The 17,705-nt window shown below is 41.2% G+C and overlaps 1 protein-coding gene and 1 long non-coding RNA gene across 5 annotated transcripts in view; one reads left to right on the plus strand and one right to left on the minus strand.

Annotated features, from left to right (window-relative positions):
- The window catches only part of pde1cb (phosphodiesterase 1C, calmodulin-dependent b), a 115,292-nt gene that overhangs the window by 69,941 nt on the left and 27,646 nt on the right, over positions 1 to 17,705 (minus strand). Inside the window, exons 1-2 of one of the 4 annotated variants that reach the window (XM_074651678.1) lie at positions 6,586 to 7,699; positions 1,965 to 1,991 (exon numbers count right to left, since the gene is read on the minus strand). The exons of the other annotated variants lie outside the window; for them this stretch is intronic. Of the exons in view, the coding sequence (XP_074507779.1) occupies positions 1,965 to 1,991; positions 6,586 to 6,686 (128 nt within the window). The 5' untranslated portion in view covers positions 6,687 to 7,699. Of the gene's footprint in view, positions 1 to 1,964; positions 1,992 to 6,585; positions 7,700 to 17,705 lie in introns of those variants that run through there. 4 annotated transcript variants of the gene reach the window in all.
- LOC141777463 (uncharacterized) overlaps positions 1 to 17,705 on the plus strand; it is a 234,776-nt gene that overhangs the window by 47,958 nt on the left and 169,113 nt on the right. The window lies entirely within an intron of this gene.

Genomic DNA, 17,705 nt, shown 5'->3' on the forward strand with positions numbered 1-17,705 from the left:
ACAAATGGTCTTGAGATTGCCACAGAAAATTTCGCGAAGTCACAAAGTATTAAAGCAACACCAAATGCATTGTTGGTTTTGGTCTTTTTATGGTATTTGGTCTTTTCTGTCCCAGAGGAGAGCAAAGCATACCTGTTTAATGGATTGAATTGGATGAGGATAAAAAATGCATTTAACAGTCTACTGTACATTTCATCTTGATCTTGAGTTAAGCTTTTCCTGAACATGCCTGCTGGACTTCCCAGCCTGTTCTTTGTTGAATGTAGACTGCAGCATGTGGTTACTGACAAAACATTGGACTTATGGCTATTTCTCTCTTGAGTGAGTGAGTGAGTGAGTGAGTGTGGAGAAGATACAAAACGTGAAGGTATTAGATGTATGAAGATACATATAGACAATATATACATCTTAGAGCTTACCACCAAAGGCACCTGGCCTGGTTTGATTTCTAAATCGGACTATACACAAAATATCAGAAGACAAAAATATCTTTGTCATTTTCCCAGATGGGACTTTTACAAGCTCTCTTGGGTCCTCTAAAGCCTTAAAATATGTCCTTTGCATCATAAAAGAATCCTCACAGGCGAAGATGAAATGAATAATGAAGGAACTGATAGCATGTTTCAGATCAATACAGAAACATCTTTAACAAATGATACTTAAATCTACATTACCCACGCATCCAGTGGCATTAATGAATCCCTGCTTTGGCATTTGTAAATAAATGCATGCGAGTCCCAGTTAATAGACGGCCTGATTTCCCCTGAGTATCTCCAACAGAACTAAACAAATGAGACTTTCATAATAAAGAAGATAGCGTGCACGGCACTGGAGTTATTCGTCACGCTTTCAAGTTCTGTGAGTTGTCTATGACTCTTAAACAACTGCGTGCCCATAATTTCTGCCAGTTATCTGGTAATGAAGATGAGTTGACACTTGAATCAACACGAGAGAGGAAGAGCGAGTGAAAGGGAGGAGTATTCATGAATGCATAGAGAGACAAAGTGTGTTTGAATAGTTGAGCCAAGATCTGTGACCCTCAGGAATGAAGGTGGACGATAATGATAATAATCATAGCAATAATAAGAAGAACTTTTATTCAAATTGCACTTTGATAACAGAGTTGCAAAGTGCTTTGCAAGACGAGCAACAATGAATAACGAGGAAAGACAACAAAAAAAAACAGGTAGGAGGAGGTCCAGGATGAGGTCCAGGGATGTAGGAGAGTAGGATGAAATCCAGAAATCAGGGGAGAGTAGGAGGAGAAGGAGGAGGAGATGGGAAGGAAAGGAGTGAGGGATGAGGAGGAGGAGAGAGAGGAAGAGATGGGAAGGAAAGGATGGAGGGATAAGGAGGAGGAGAAGGGGGAGAAGCAGGGTAGGAAAGGAGGGAGGGATGAGGAGGAGGAGATGGGAAGGAAACGATGGAGGGAGGAGGAGAGGGAGAAGGAGATGGGAAGAAAAGGAGGGGGGATGAGATGGACGAGAAAGAGGAGATGGGAAGAAAAGGAGGGAGGGATGAGGAGGAGGAGGAGATGGGAAGAAAATGAGGGAAGAATAAGGAGGAGGAGAATGAGGAGGAGGGAGGTATAAGGAGGCGGAGGAGATGGGAAGAAATAGATGGAAGGGATGAGGAGGAGGAGGAGGAGGAGGAGGAGGAGGAGGAGGAGGAGGAGGAGGGAGGTACAAGGAGGCGGAGGAGATGGGAAGAAATAGATGGAAGGGATGAGGAGGAGGAGGAGGAGGAGGAGGAGGAGGAGATGGGAAGAAAAGGAGGGAAGAAAAGGAGGAAGGGATGAGGAGGAGGAGGAGGAGGAGGAGGAGGAGGAGGAGGAGGGGGAGGTATAAGGAGGAGGAGGAGATGGGAAGAAAAGGAGGGAGGTATAAGGAGGAGAAGAAGGAGATGGGAAGAAAAGGATGGAAGAGAGGAGGAGGAGGTCCAGTGTCCCAGCAGCAGTGTCTTACCTCTGGGACGTCTTCTTGTACTTGCGCCTGACAGAGAAAACAAACAGGATAGTGAGGCATCGATTGAAATGTTACTCTTGTACCATGTTGGATTTATTTTTCTATTTAACACAGACAGAAATAAAAGACATTGGGCCTCATGCAAGAACCATTCATACAAACAGATTCACTCTTAGCACGTGCAAGTCAATTCAGAGAATTTGTCGCATTCACGAATGAAATTCACTATCGGTTGTACGATAGTCTGCTTTTCTTCAAAGGAAAAATAACTGGTTTGACTTAAAGGTGCAGTGTGTAAGATTTGGCGGCATCTAGTGGTGAAGTTGCAGATTGCAACCAACTGAAACTTTTCCTGTGTGCCAAGCGCGTCGGAGAACTACGGTGGCTGACGTGAAAATGTGAATGGCCCTCTCTAGAGCCAGTGTCTGGTTTGTCGAATTGTAGAAGCGTGAAAACACATTTCTTATTTTCAGGTGATTATACACTAAAGAAAACATTATTAATATCATATTTGAAATTCTGCTAATAGATCCCCCTAAATGATACACACTTTTCCTCTAAGAAGCATCATGGTATCATGGCATTTTGAGGTTTATTTTTTTTTACATTATTATGATTTTATTGGTATATTTTGCAAAGCAACTTTTACAGTTCAGTAGTTCTACGTCCAGCAGCTGCTGTATAATATCTTCTTGTTCCCTCACATCCCTGTGACCGCCTCCCATCTAAGTCATGGACCTATAAGCTTTTTAAAAGACGTTTTTTTTTTTGGCATCTAACTCCATGTCAAACCATTCACTCTTTATTTCCGTCACAGTTCAGCGTTGCTCGTGTGTCACGTCGTTGGCAGCCTGATAATTTCTAATTGTTTTGGGTCCAATTATCCGACTACTGACACTGCTAGAATGGGTTATTTTTTCGTCTGCTGATTTCCAACAGCAAGACTTGAAGCTCAAAAGTGTGAAATTTTTTCCGCGTAAAATCTGCCCACAAACGGAGTGGAACAGGTGGCGTTTTTTAGACATTGATTATGCAAATGATCAAATCTCATGAACACACTCCCACTTGTGCACAGTTGGCCTTCATTGAAACGAGCGATACTTTTGGTGAATCCAACTTGGAACACTCACAGAAACAAGTGAGAGAGATTTGAGGTAAGAATACGAAAATGTTCTTTCATGAGAGCCAATGTGCTTCCAACACCAACGACATTTCCCCCCCCCCCCAAAAAAAAGAGCAACCAGAAGAAATATAGTGGACCGAATGTGTAGATTAATAGCAATTATATGTGAATAAGTAAAGTTTCTTTGATTGCACTGGGTGTTTCCTTTTCCATTTTTGGGATAGCATCAGACCCAGCAGTCATATTATTCAGATGTGTTCACACTGTAAATTTAAAAATAATGCAAATGCTTACAATCACTTATGCAGATGAGGCGTTTAAGAGAGACATAATGATATGCAAAACACATGCACACACACACACACACACCACTCCACCCCCTGACATCCTACCTACTTTACTACACGCACACACACACATACACATACACAGACATCGGGGAACCTACACAGTCACATTAAAACACACCTACTTTCACTTACTCTAACATTTGGCCTAAAATACACCCACACCTATATGAAGAGATACTGTAACAGCGTGGCTCTAAAAGCTGAACACACACACACACACACACACACACACACATACACACACATTTAGCGAAGTGGAGGGAAGGGTGGACCCACTGCCGTTCGCCAACAGACCTGGATTAAAATTCCAGTCAGGCAGAATTCACAGCACTTAGCTTGATTTGTTTCTCAATCGTTTTCTGTCTTTCCTGAAGCTCAGTGTAAAACTGCAAGCTAAGGAAGTTATTCAATGCAAAGATATGTTAAGCGCTCCCTCAAGACTAGCGGGAAATAAAAGATGAAATCAATCACTCGGGGTCCATCAAGCAATTAAAATAAAAAATACAGGAAGTGTCACGGTCAGATGGTTGTCTTAAGAGGCTATTGGGAGTTTAAAACAGAGTAAATGATACAAAAGAAAGGAGTTTTAAGAGCAGGATATGGAGAAGAAAAGCCCACAAGAGACATATAAATAATGATGAATAACAAAATGGGAACCGGAAGGTCAGGGAAAAACAGAAATGTGGACATTTCCTATTCTCCTCACCTCCTCCTTTTACTCCTTCCCCCCCTTCACTGAGCTTGCTTTACGTCTAAATGTGTGTGTCAACAACACAGAGCTTCTTCTAATTAGAAGGCTTTAATGCAATGTCCTCGGCATAATGAGGATGTGGGTTGAAAGGGGTCATGGAAATTCCAGGAATTACTGTAATTATAAAAGGTCATCGAGAAGCAACATTACCCCTGTTAAAGTACATTTTTGGGCTGTTTTCAAACAGCTGGCTGGACGGCTAACAGCAGCTTGTTTGTCTTGGATTATCTGATTTTATTTTAGATCAAATCAGAAATCAGATAGTGTCATAAAGCGGATATGGCCACCTTGATCCTCCTTGGACCAAATCTAAAGTTGCCCTTCCCTTAAGGGAGCTCTCCGTGATGAGCTGTTGATCAAGTGATTAAATAATTCATTGATTTCCATTAATCAGTGGGTGACGTAGAGGTCGGGTGTGTCGCAGTGATCTAATTTGTCAATGGAAATCCATTGGACTCCATTCACCTATGCAAAAACATAAATGGGCCATTTGTCAGAGGGAAGTAATAAAACACAACGCGCTGTCCGAGCGTTGATCAACGGATGTCACCAGGCTTTAGATTGCGTCATCCAAGGTTGAGCTGGGGGAAGACTGTCCAAGGCAAATGCTCTCTCTGTCTATCCATGGATGATTGGTGTACTCTGTGGAGTATACGGTGCCAGAGAGAGTGCTGTGATAGCTATCCAGCACGCACACACACACACACACATCATACAGCTGCCAAACAAATCTCCTAGGATGAGCTGGCAGCACATACAGTAAATGTCACCAAATACACATCCAATCTATATCATCCAACCTTTCCCAATCCCACACACACACAGCCATATACTGTCGATCCCTCCCTATTAAACACACAACATACACTGCGAAGCGTCAACATCTGAGGGGGCTGCCTGTCAGTTGGAGCTCCCTCTCTTCTGATCGAGGCTCTTTGTGAGATTAAAGGCTAATGTGATCTCTGACACACAACAGGAGCCCTCAGAGCACCCAGCAGACTGCAGCGTAGTCGTGACCAGAAAAAAAAAAAAGAAAAACAAAAAGGCCGGGCCCCCGTTACATTCATCTGACTCACTATCCATCAAATATCCAAAAAGACAGATGGTGGCGATTGGGAATTTATGACAGTGACCAAATGGAAGAGACAATGAAGTCATCCGAGGAAACGAGATGTGGCAGAGTATGATGGTGGAGGGACCCACATATTGGGCTTCTGACCCAGCAGAGAGACAAACAATGACTAATCGTGGAACAATAGGAATAAAATGACATGAAAATAAGTGAAAAATAAAGTAGAGTGATGTGAGAGGAGAGGGGAGGGGAGGGAGGATGATAGATGAACTGCAGCCCCATGAAATGGTTCATTCACTCGTCTGTGGTGCGGGAGGAAACTGCATTTCATTCAGACCTCCAGCAGTAACATGAAAGATTTTTTTTCTAAACACAACCCTCCTAGCAACACCGCCGTCTCCTCCCCCCCCTGCTGAGCAAAGAGGAGGAGAACTGAAAATGGAAAAGAGAAAAATTCCCACTTCAACTTGCATATATACGACGTGTGGGGCTCTCTTCACAGGGCGAAAGGTCATAGAGGTGTTGATTGGTTGGTGGATGTGAGAATGTAATAATATAGTATTGGGGGGGTTTAAAAAAGGAAACTGGGAGAAATGAGAAATCTGGATGCTCGAGGAGGCTTTTGTATTATTCAAAAGGAAAGAATGTGGGTGAGTAAGAGGCAAATGATGAAAACAAGTGAGCAGACAAGGAGGAGAAACAAAACAAATGATTAAAAAAATCCGGCATTCAAATCTTGTCGCATCATAATTCTACATGGACAACAGGTGTTAAAAGGGTGTGTAGCATGAGGAAACCATCAAAACATCATCATTTCCTTGTCTCTTTGAAAAATTCTGGTGCATAGGAGTAAAAGAAAAAACTGACTTACATGAACATGCAATAAGGGTGCAATAAGTGTCAGTTAACACTTCAGCTCTGACGTACTTTCCTTTTCTTCTTTGCTCTCCAATAAACTAAACAAACTATTCAAAATAGTCAAAAGGAAGTAGCTCAGAGCTTTTTGGTTTGAGTAATTCTAATCTCTCTCTCGCTCTGTGTCTCTCCTTGTTTCTTTCTCTCTCACACAAACTGACACACACACACACACACGATGCAACTTACACATGCTGTAAACACAACCACTGTGAAGTGTAGCTTTTATTACACCCAAGCTTTTTCCTGTATTGTTCCTGTACGTTTATATCAGATTGTATGTGTCATTAAGCTATTACACATAAATTCCCATGTAAATATTAAAAGCCTAGCTCAAGCACAGATTTCACTCACACAGAGCATTACTTCACACACACTTGTTGAAATCAGTAAAAAGTGGATATACTCACAGTCCCCGGAGCCGGATCCAAATCTTTTCAATCTGTTCCGGCTGGAGGTACTTCAGGGCCGTGCTTTCAAACTCCTCGATCTCTTTGGTGGGAGACTCCATGTCAGAGAGTTCCAGATGTGCCAACAACAAGAGATCAAAAGCACAAAAAAAGTTTAATCCCTCTTAAGTGTGAGCGGTGAGGAAGACGCAGCGCCGAGCGGAGAGAGGTTGCGATGCTGTGGAACCCAGGACGTGACCGAAGTTTCCTCTTTCTTCATTCACTTTTGCACCCACAGCTGCGACAAACTGGCCGTCATCCTTCCTTTTTCTCTCTTTTCTCCCTTGTTTATGTGAGAGAAGAGTGTGTGTGTGTTTGACTGAAACTCAACAGCACTCAGTGCAGGGCAGTGCTCAAGCAGCTGTGACAGTCGTGAAGCTGTACCTCTCTCTTTTCTCCCTCTCTTGCCTCTCTCTCTCTCTCTCTCTCTCTCTCTCTCTCTCTCTCATTCGTTCACTTGTCTCCTGTGTGAGCACAGGGGTCCTGGAGCCGTGCCATGCTCTCCCAGCAACAACGGGATGCAGACGGCAGGGCAGCGCAATCCGGGATTAACGCTCACTGCCGAGCTCTCCTCACAAGAGGGAGGGAGGAGAAAACACCACCAGTCAAAGAGAGGGAGGAGTCTGGCTGATAATGAGAAACCATGTCCTGTTTCATGTACTGGAAAAAAACAGAGGGAGTGAGGGAGGGAAACGAGTGGGGATGGAGAGGAACAGGAGGGAGAGACCTTTAGGGGAAGAGATGACGAAGGTGTGAGTGGCCTGGATAACTATCAGAAAATATCTGGTTAAAGAAAACATTGTAAACTAAGACCTTTTCCCGTCAGACACTGCAACGACGACTCTGATTCATAGGCACTTTCACACACGCACACACACACACACACACACACACACATCAGGAATGTAAATGTCATGGAGCAAATAAGGACTTCATCAGCATCAACACTCAAAGTGATGAAAACATTCGCTGCAAATGCGACAGCTTTATATCTGTAATGTACTCATCTGAAAATGTAGATAATACATTTGCTGGTTAACATATTAAATGTCATGCCAGAGAGGATTAAACAGCGTGCAGACGGTGCATTGACACTGATTTGACTGAGATTACTCTGATCCATTGAGCGCATTCAGGACCGTCCCATATTCAATCCCCCCCAGATATAATATTACTCTCTCCGTTTCTGTCTCTTGCACTGACTAACGTATACACACAACACACTACATCATGTTCTCTGCAGTTTTATAGGCAAAACTGTCCTTTCTGCCTCATTTGGTCAGATAATGTGGGAGTTAACGGGCCAGTTTCAAATTTAAGACGGTTTTATGATACCTGCGGCCATATGAGCCATCACGACACAACGAGTCTTGCATATATTATGTGTTCTATTCCATCCACTCAGTAATTGAATACTGGATACAGTGCTGAGTACTCTAGTTTCTGCTTTTTTGTAGCTTTCTTTGTGGACAATTTATTCTCTAATGTTCTTTTATCATCTCTATTTTCTTATTATTAACTTAAAACAGCAGTCGGTAGAAATGGAGCAAATATCAAAAAAAGTTATTTTTATTAAAAAGGTTACTATGTCCTGACAGTAGTGCATGAGACATGTAATCTGAAAAAAATCATGTGGCTCTGTGTCCTCCGATGCTCCTAATGGTATCTGAAAGATTTCACAGATCGGAGGAAAACAACCAATCAGAGCCCAGCTGGAGTCTGCCGTCCAGCTGTCGCCTATGAGCCGGCTGTCAATCACTCACAAACTCTGACCAAACCGTCAGACCAGGCAGCGCTGATCAAATATGAATTAATATTAATTACAAGTTACTGTGATGCCTATTTCTCGCCTGAAATGTTTTCAGAAGCATCTTGTAGTGTACTGTTTAGCTGTAAAATGAGAAAGTTTGTGACCCGGCAGCCATGTTGAGATCTTTTGAGGAAATACCAAGCATCGCCCACCAGCCGGAGCACAGCCAATAGGAACAATCAACAGGAACGCTCTCTCTCTCTGAAATGACCTGTGATTAGCCAAAGTCTCCCGTCAAGGCTAGAATTTTTAAAGCCTGAAAACAGAGCCATGAGGAGGTGCAGACGTTGAGTTTTCTCGCAGAACACTTGAATTACAATATGCTGAAAGGTTATCATGGATTTTTTGCCCAATGATGCCAAAACATTTTTGCCTACTGAGGCTTTAACTTGTAAAGCACTGTGAATCGCAATAGCCACTATGAAAGGTACAAATAAGTCAAAAATTTGATTGATTTGATTTATAATAAACCATTACATTTTCCCACATTTTGACTGAGATGCCAGCTCCCTGATGGTGATTTCAGCATTTTTGGTTCCCTGTCACTCTGCCTGACAAGAGACATAACATTAAATTGCTATGTAGTTTTATGTTAGAAATATTTTGTGTACAATCGTCTATAACTTTTTGAGCCCTTTCTGCTGCTTTCTCTTGTTCTACTCTTTAGAGCTCCTAGCTCGCTGAACGTCTAGTAAAAACCAATTAGTCTTCTCATTTTTTGCAAGTCCAAAACTTGTAAGGATGACTCAGCCCAAACCCCCCTTTCTTCGAGCCCCCTACCACACTCTTAGGTCTTTCAATTACTTGATGCAGGATGCAGGGATAATGCTAGCGCGCCACCTCAAAGAGGCTCCTGCTTTCATCTGCTGAGATGGGTCCTCTGTGAGGAGGGAGGAGAGAGGTCTGCCTGAGTGCCACGAGGCCTGCTGATGTTCTCTTCAAAGGAGCACTTATTTGTGTCTCTTCCTCCCTCTATCTCTGGCTTCCACTTTCTTTCTCTTTCTGGTTGCCTTTCTTCAGTCCACTTTTCATCATCGCTGCTGTTTTTCCCCCCTTTTTGTGAAGGTATGCTGGCCCCAGGAGATCTCAAGCCATAGGCAGAGCTGACAGGTCAACTTGAGGGGAAACCACAACAGTGGCTTCACATTTCACCACTTGCTGTTCACGGGTTTACACCCCAGGGAGTTGATGTCCCGTGTCATCTGTATGTGTAAATGTGACACTGAACAAGGTTAAGCCTGGTGGGAAAGGTTCTGTCAAAAGCACTGCAAGGACTACGAAGGTCAATTTGAGCTGCATCACACTCCGAATCGATTGTTTATGCAGAAAAAGAGAAATACACAGTAAGTGCTGACTGAAGAAGTAGTTAGAAGTTTGCAGACTCTTGATTGGATGGCTATGAGAATCAGATGATACAATCTGGGTGTGGGAAGAGAAGAAGACATAGCTCTCCTCACTAAAGGCAGAATTTCCAATTACCTCCACCACCTCGACACAAGAACGTCAGCATTGGATGATTCAGCATGACAAGGTTGATGTTTTTTTACATCCAATGCCAAAACTTTTAAAATCTTTTCTACTATGTCTGCGAATGGCAACTACAATACGTCTACAGTTTCTGGAAAGATTGTGGTTTTGGCATATACTGTAAATTATTCAATTGCTGGTGGAACAGCGTCTGTAACCCCCTCCTCAAAGCCTTTCCAAAATCAAAATGGGGGATGGGGCGGTCTGACAATACCTGTAACTTTCCGAACCGACAATCTGACATTCACACTCACTTGACGCAGTGGTAGGCCAAGAGTGTGGAGGCGAGAGGGTAGGCAAGACTCTACACATCTTTTTTCGTATGTACAAACAAGTGCAAAAACACGACTGCCTTTGAAGAAAGATTATCCAAAAGTATGCACCATTAGCCCCATATTTGAACAATGTATTGAGTCTCCCCCCTCTGTATGACGGTAGGCTTTTCACCTCACATTCAAATGTGGCCGTTTAGACTATTACAGTAACACTTTTTTTGGATATAAATTGTGAAATGTGGTATATAGATACTGGGCTGAATTACCCCAATATGATGTGCCTCTCTCAGTCACAATTGACAACTTTCACTACAAAATGTTTGATTATCACAGAAAAATATGCTCTAGTGTTAGTAAATGGTTAAAGAGAAAATATTTATAGCATCCCACATTCATTAAAAAACAAACAAGTTCTCTGATGCATAAAATAGCAGGATCAAGAATGCAGTCTTGTTGAGAGAGATGTGGCCCTCGAGCCTTTGCATCCAAGGAATCTCAGAGAATACTTTAATTGCTAACTGATGAATGAAACACCTTGCGGACTGTGGCAATGTGGCTATAGTTTGGACTATTGGATGGTTAGAGGGACAAAACAACAATGTTGAGCATGCGATGGAATATTAGGAATACATGGAGGTCTTTTGCTTGTTGCTCATTTTTAAATTATGTCGTTGTTGCTGAGGAATCTGAGTTATTAGCTGTCTGAAAGACATATTATAACAGATACACGTCCACACAAAGCAATGCAAAATTTGTCACATAGTCCTATGTTTAGACTGAGTTCAAAGGATGAGAAGCAAATGAAAAAAGGTTTGCCTTGAGGGGGGGGGGGGCTACACAACAATAACACATGTCTGAATTGGTTTCACACTAGGAGCCAACATTTAATTCAATTTCAAGACTGATGAACCAACACAAGAGACAAAACTGATTGTGTCCCCTCACATAATGATCATCAAAATATCTCCCTGATTAATTCGTACCACAATAACTGCTCACAAAGAAGACATAATGAATCAAGTCTTGGGAGAATGAATTATTCGTATGACTATGACAGAGGGACTTGCTGGAAATCACGCTCTGCTAAGGTATTCTTGTCGCTGTGCTCGGGCTCCCTCCAAGCTCACACATTGAAATCAAGACATTAACAGCCCCGGCCATTTGGAGGTACATGAAAAATTCAAATCTCATTTAAATTTCCAGGCAAGTCGATAAGGATATCTATGCATCAAAATAGCAATCGCCTTTACAGTAATGACCCCATTTTGGTGAACATCATCCATCACAAAATACAGTATAGTTTCCCATCTATAGTTAATTTCTACTTCTGGATTGTAGTACTGATGGAAGAATGGGTGGAAGAAATTGAGGGCACCCAGCCAAAAAGCTATATTTATTTGCAGAGTGATGGAGGGAGAAAAATACCCCAAAGAAGAAACTTCCTATTACTTCGTCCCCAAGAGACTTTCCTATAGGTCAAAGGTGATGCATGAGGACCAGAAGCAATCAGGCTCGAGTAGCACAAAGACAGTTAACATGAAAATAGGCACAGAGGTACAAACTGCTACCACAGAGGTTTTGTTACTGTAATATAATGATTATGTTTCAGCATGTATGTTGGACTGAGAATATGTGGCGTGTGAACAAGGAAGAAAAAATTCAGCCTAAACAGTATTTGTATTCATTTATCTGTGGCATTAAAGTGTTATGTGATTTTTAGCCACACTAGCAACGTGGCTGTATTGGCGGTCTGTTGGTCGGTCCACCACTTTGGTCTAGATTGAAATATCTCAACAACTGTGGACGGTATTCAGTCTCTAAACACTCATTTGAAACTGATTATCACACAGGCTTTGGGAAAAGATAACATTAACGTACCGTTTCTGTCTGACCTCCATAGTCTGGATGTGAAAATCATATGGAGTAGCTAATACAACTTGATAGCTTATGGTTTGAATTAGGGATGTCCATAATTAACCGTTTAACCGTTAACCGACATTAAGCATTTTAACCGAATAACGCTATCGGTTAAAACGGTTAAAAGAAATGTTAATAATTAACTAAAAAGTTGAGGGGCTCAGAGGAGCGGCGCGTCACTTTAAAGAGAAAAGCTGGTCCACCTTAACAGCCCACCTTAAGAGGCGGAGCCGGATACAGGAAGTCGGCTCCGGTCTCTGGCTCGCTTGAGCGGAGCGGAGGAGTTGTAGTTTTGTAGCATTTATTCACCGACAAATAAACTGTACCAACATCCTCACACTAACCGCCAACACACACACACGGTCTGTTGGAAACTGGCGAAAGTTATGCAGACTACGTGTGCGGTGGCGAGCCTCTGGCAATGCTTTGTCGGACACTCGCTAAAGTTATGCCGGGCAGACAAAGTGTTGTTACGTCAGGCAGACACACAGCTGACAACCTGTTAAACTAAACTAAATGTGCAGAGGAGACTTTTACTGGGAAAGTGGCTGCATTTCCGCGACACTACACGCAGCATCGTAGCTGCTAAGTTAACGCTCCCGGACGGATGAACTGAGGACTCCCGTCAACGAATATCTGTTGTGCTCCTGCAGCTGGTACGAGGCACAAATCTTGTCGGTTAACGGTTAATAATCGGTTAACGACGGTCGGTTGTCGGTTAAGAACATTTGTCAAACTGAGCATCCCTATTTTGAATAATCAAACTCCATGCTTTGTAATCAGAAGAAATGCACAATTTAATACAAATCTGAAAATGTTCAGTTCGGAAACGTAGCATCAAGCTAGCAAAAAAACTGATTACAACAATCTTTCCAATGATTGTCATGACATTTGATACTTAGATTCAAAGTGCCCAGAGGATAAATTCTACTGACTTTGGTGATCCCCTGACTTTTCCTTTAGTGCCACCAGAAAGGTCAAAGTGTTCACTAATTCAGCATGCTGTTCTCATATACTGTTTATAGCTATACCTACGAAAAGTAATGCAATATAATTCGTAAACAACCCGTGTTGTCATCAGGATGATCGTCTGACATTTCATCTAGCGCCACCAGCAGGTCAAAATTCAAATTTATGACCATGCTACTGACGTTAGCATTTAGCTCAAAGCACTGCTGAGTACAGCCTCACAGCTGCTAGCTGTGGCTGTAGGCCCCTTAGTCTTGTTGACCTGACAGCAACCTCACAGGAACAGAAGCCTGATATACTAATGGCTCACTGAGTGCGTATTTATGGCCAACATGTTTGCAAACAATTGCCTACTTACATTACTACTACTTCAGCAGGCACAGAGCAACATTAGTATCCCATTGGGGCCATGTTTCTGGCCACCTGATAAAAACCACGTCACTTTACTTTCATTTTAGCTCTGGTTTGGTTCACTTTGGCGTAATAAATGCTCAACTGTCTGCCACTAGTTTACTTATTCTATCTATCATTCACAGTGGACAGGTAGAGTACAGTAGGCTGTCTGAGCTACCTGCACCTTCAGGAGGGGTTAACTGAGGGCATTAGTGAGAGCCGTTGGGAGGCAACCGTATAGTCTAAATACAGACTGGATAACCCAAACAAAGTGCTAAAAGCGGCTTACAGGTATAAATACTGTAGCTTTGACGTTGGGTGTTGCATTTCATTGACACTGCAGGTATTAGAATCCCTTCCACAAAACATGGAGTTTTTTTCATAGTTAATAGCTTTTTAGATTGTTGTTTAGATATTCATAGTTAATTATGAATTTGTTTATTACCATTTCAACATATAGTTTTTTTAAGTTCATGGCCTGTGAATGTTTTTAGGTTTATGATTAACAGTATATTTCTTTCTTCCCATCTACTGTGTGTGTATCTGTTTGTCTGGGTGACGAGCTGCTGCATGCAATTACCCTTACAGCGATAAATACAGTTGTACTGAATTGAATTTAATATCGAAATATCACTTGATTTGGCTTTACTTTTAACTCTACTGTCAAATATTTTTTATGTTATTGAGTTTTGAAAAGGGTTTCATAACCCAAAGCAGTGATAAAAAAAATCCCAACTCATAGAGGACATTGGGCCTATAATGCAGGAAGCGATATACAAACAAATTGTATCTTATTTTTGTTCGTATCCACGATTTGTTCTTATCTATCTATCTATCTATCTATCTATCTAAGTTCTTCTTTTTCTTACAGCATTTTTTCGTGGCATCTCTCTAATTCTTGAGCATATGCCAGAGTATTTGCACACGGCACAACAGCTGCCCTTATATAGTGTTTAGGAGATGGTACCTATGCTAATAATAAACAATCGGCCACACACCTCCAATTTATGATCAAGTGGAATTTATCATTCAGCACACCTGGGTAAGAGCAGATTTTAATAATTAAGTACGTTTGGTGCATCTGGAGTTGACTTCACTTATTTTTTCACTAGACAGAAAATTAAGAGAAAATATAAGAGAAATATTTAAGAGAATGTTGTTGCATGAGGCCCAATGTTATCTTTAAACTCAGGTTAAATTGTGAAGAAGAGAAAAATTATCAGTTTGCATGTGAAGTCCTCAAAATCTATTCAAAAACCAGTATTTGTGTATAAAAGTGCTCATGTCTAGATGTTTGAATCTCATTCTAACTCGTGTCTCTGTCGCCTGAGCTAATAATTTCAACCACCATAAAATAGTCCACGATAGATGGTTATTTTCTGTGCTAGAGTTCACTTCAGGGTCAAGGCTCAGGAAACACCCCACTCACTGTAACTCACGCAGCTCAAAGTGACAAACATCACGGTAAATTTATGCTGCGCAGACAAAACAGTCTGCTACTGCCCTCCTAAGTGCCTCAAGCCCGTAACTGCTCTGATCCTATTACTATATTAACCCGACAATAAGATGAGTGCAAAGCCTACAAAGAGGGGACTATTCACATCATGGGTGAACGATTTGCAATTCACATAGTGTATTTAAAGGCTGTAATGTGGGCAAAGTGAATACACTGTTATTGAGTGAGGTCAGGAGGTATGAGGTAAGGGTGAGGGCAGATTCAAAGAAATACCCTTAATGTATTTTCAGTGAATGCATTTAAAGAAAAAAAATGGACTGCTCTTATCACAGCGGATGTCAATGCTTTAAAGGAACAGTGTGTAACATTTGGGGGGATCTATTGGCAGAAACGGAATATAATATTAATAAGTATGTTTTCTTTAGTGTATGATCACCTGATAATAGGAATCATTGTGTTTTTGCTACCTTAAAATGAGCCGTTTATATCCACATAGGGAGCAGGTCCTCTTCACAGAGCTGGCCGCCATGTTTCTACAGTTCCCAGAGCGAACAAACCAAACACTGACTCAAGAGAGGGCCATTCGGATTTTGACGTTTCGCAGCATGCCACCGTAGTTCTCCTGCACGCTTGGCACACGGGAGATGTTTCAGTTGGTTGTAATCTGTCGCCAAATCCTACACACTGCACCTTTAAACCTTCTTCTGCAAAAACACAAAAATTATATTTTACAATATTTGGTCTCCATCTCACCTTTGTTAGGACTTTACAAATTTTATTTTATTTCTAAAATGAAATGTTTTTATTTAATTCACATTTACACTTAAATAGATAACAAATAATAATAAATTACAAACTCATGTTTGATTAAAACAAGCTGGGGAAAAAAGTCTCTACTGATCTATACTTGAATTAATAACCAAAAAAGTATTTTTATTAGAGAAAGGATAGGCTGCATACAAAGGAATAAAAATAATGATCAAAGCAAAGGTTGGAAGCTTTTTATATGACCCCAAAAACAACATTAAAACTGTATAGCTAACATAAGTTCACACTTTGGGCAACTCTGGACTCTGGATGTCATTAGAGGTTTGGCACAGTTACATTTTTTATTTTGTTTCCTGTTGCTGAAAACCCAACACTTTACAGTATATAGCAAAGTGTATAAAAGTCCAATCCAGAAATATGTGGCGTCATGCGGCAGACAGCAGTGATACAGCTCTTTAACATCATAACTGTGAGTTCACGCCTCAATCATTTTGATGAATAGCTCTGCCATTTGCCCATGTGCTTCCAGTCACACTGGCCAGCAGAGGCTCATTAGCCGGCTAGTGAGGCTAGTGATGGAGGCTGCAGCTGCACAGGGGATGTCAGTGGGGGTCTCTGAACCTGCGGGTCAGCCTCCAAAACTGTGGGCTGCCACAATAGAGACAGCCGCCTTAATCAACTGTAAAGTTCACAGCGGCGCACAGCATCCAATTAACCAGTAGATAGATCACACAGCTGACCACAGAAGAGTGTCTGAGTTTCAGCTTCATGTGTGCATGACTGTGTGAATATAAGCATGTCTGTGAGGATTCTGGTTACTGAATGTTTAGTTGTGTGATAGCTTTGTTGCTACTGTGTACAACACTGTTTCAGAATAGAAAAGAAGAAATCGCTGGGAAAAAAAAACATGTGGGCATGTGGCGACTGAATACTCAATTTTAAAAAGGCAGATTTGTACTCAAAATGCACGAGTCACTACAAATTAGCAACGCATATTGTGTCACTTGTCACCATTTGGTAAGCCTCTAGTCACCTTTGTGATCTTACTGGTTATAGTTTTATTGGGCTTTAGCTCTCTCTAGCTATTAGAGTTCTAGTTATAGATATTAAGAGTTGGGGGCATTGAGATAAACAGTTGGTGTTGCAAATTCTCCAATCAGGTGCCATTAAACAATTGCAGAAGAAGAAGGCACAATGAGATGATAATTAAAAGAGCGAGAGTAATTAAAAGAGCGCCAGTCAAACCTCAAATGAACGAGCATAGTCACATGCTTCAATGCGACATGATTTATTCACCAACTCTGTTGCCATTGCACTTTGTTGCATTTTGATGTGTTAATGTTTTTGTCATATATATTTTTTTATTTCCAGTGTTTCCATTCAGGGTTTTTTAATGTGCAAATTAAAAATCTGCATAAAAACAGGCCAATGGATCATTCTTATTTTTATATTATTTCTGGCAAAATATCAAGCAGTTTTTAATTAATTAATTACTAGTTTTAAGTTGTTATTGCTTTCACTTAGAGCTTTGTAATAATTCCACTATTCCTAATTACATTAGCAATACATAATGCTATTACAATACATGTTGATCATACTGTTGGTCAAATGGTTATCAAATGAAATAAAAGCTGCTGGTTCCTAGCCTCAAATCACAATGGAACATTCACTAGTGTGGAACACAACGGCAATTTGTTTCTAATAAAAAGGCAATTTTGACTGATGAATAACAACTTATCCTTCTCCCAAAACCTTTCACTTCCATTTTCTCTTGGGACCAGAATGGAAATAACCCTTAATGACTTCTTTTTGCTTTTTGCGGTTTACTCCTGCGACGGCAGAGCTGCAATTTTAAATGGAAACAAAAATCAATCAATTGATCAAACTAGTCGAACCGGATGAGACGCGACTGATGATGGAAATTATGGTGAAGATACTGTATTCAAATCACATGCTGATATCTAAA

The sequence above is a fragment of the Sebastes fasciatus genome, chromosome 11 (genome assembly GCF_043250625.1).
Source record: "Sebastes fasciatus isolate fSebFas1 chromosome 11, fSebFas1.pri, whole genome shotgun sequence".
NCBI lineage: Eukaryota > Metazoa > Chordata > Actinopteri > Perciformes > Sebastidae > Sebastes > Sebastes fasciatus.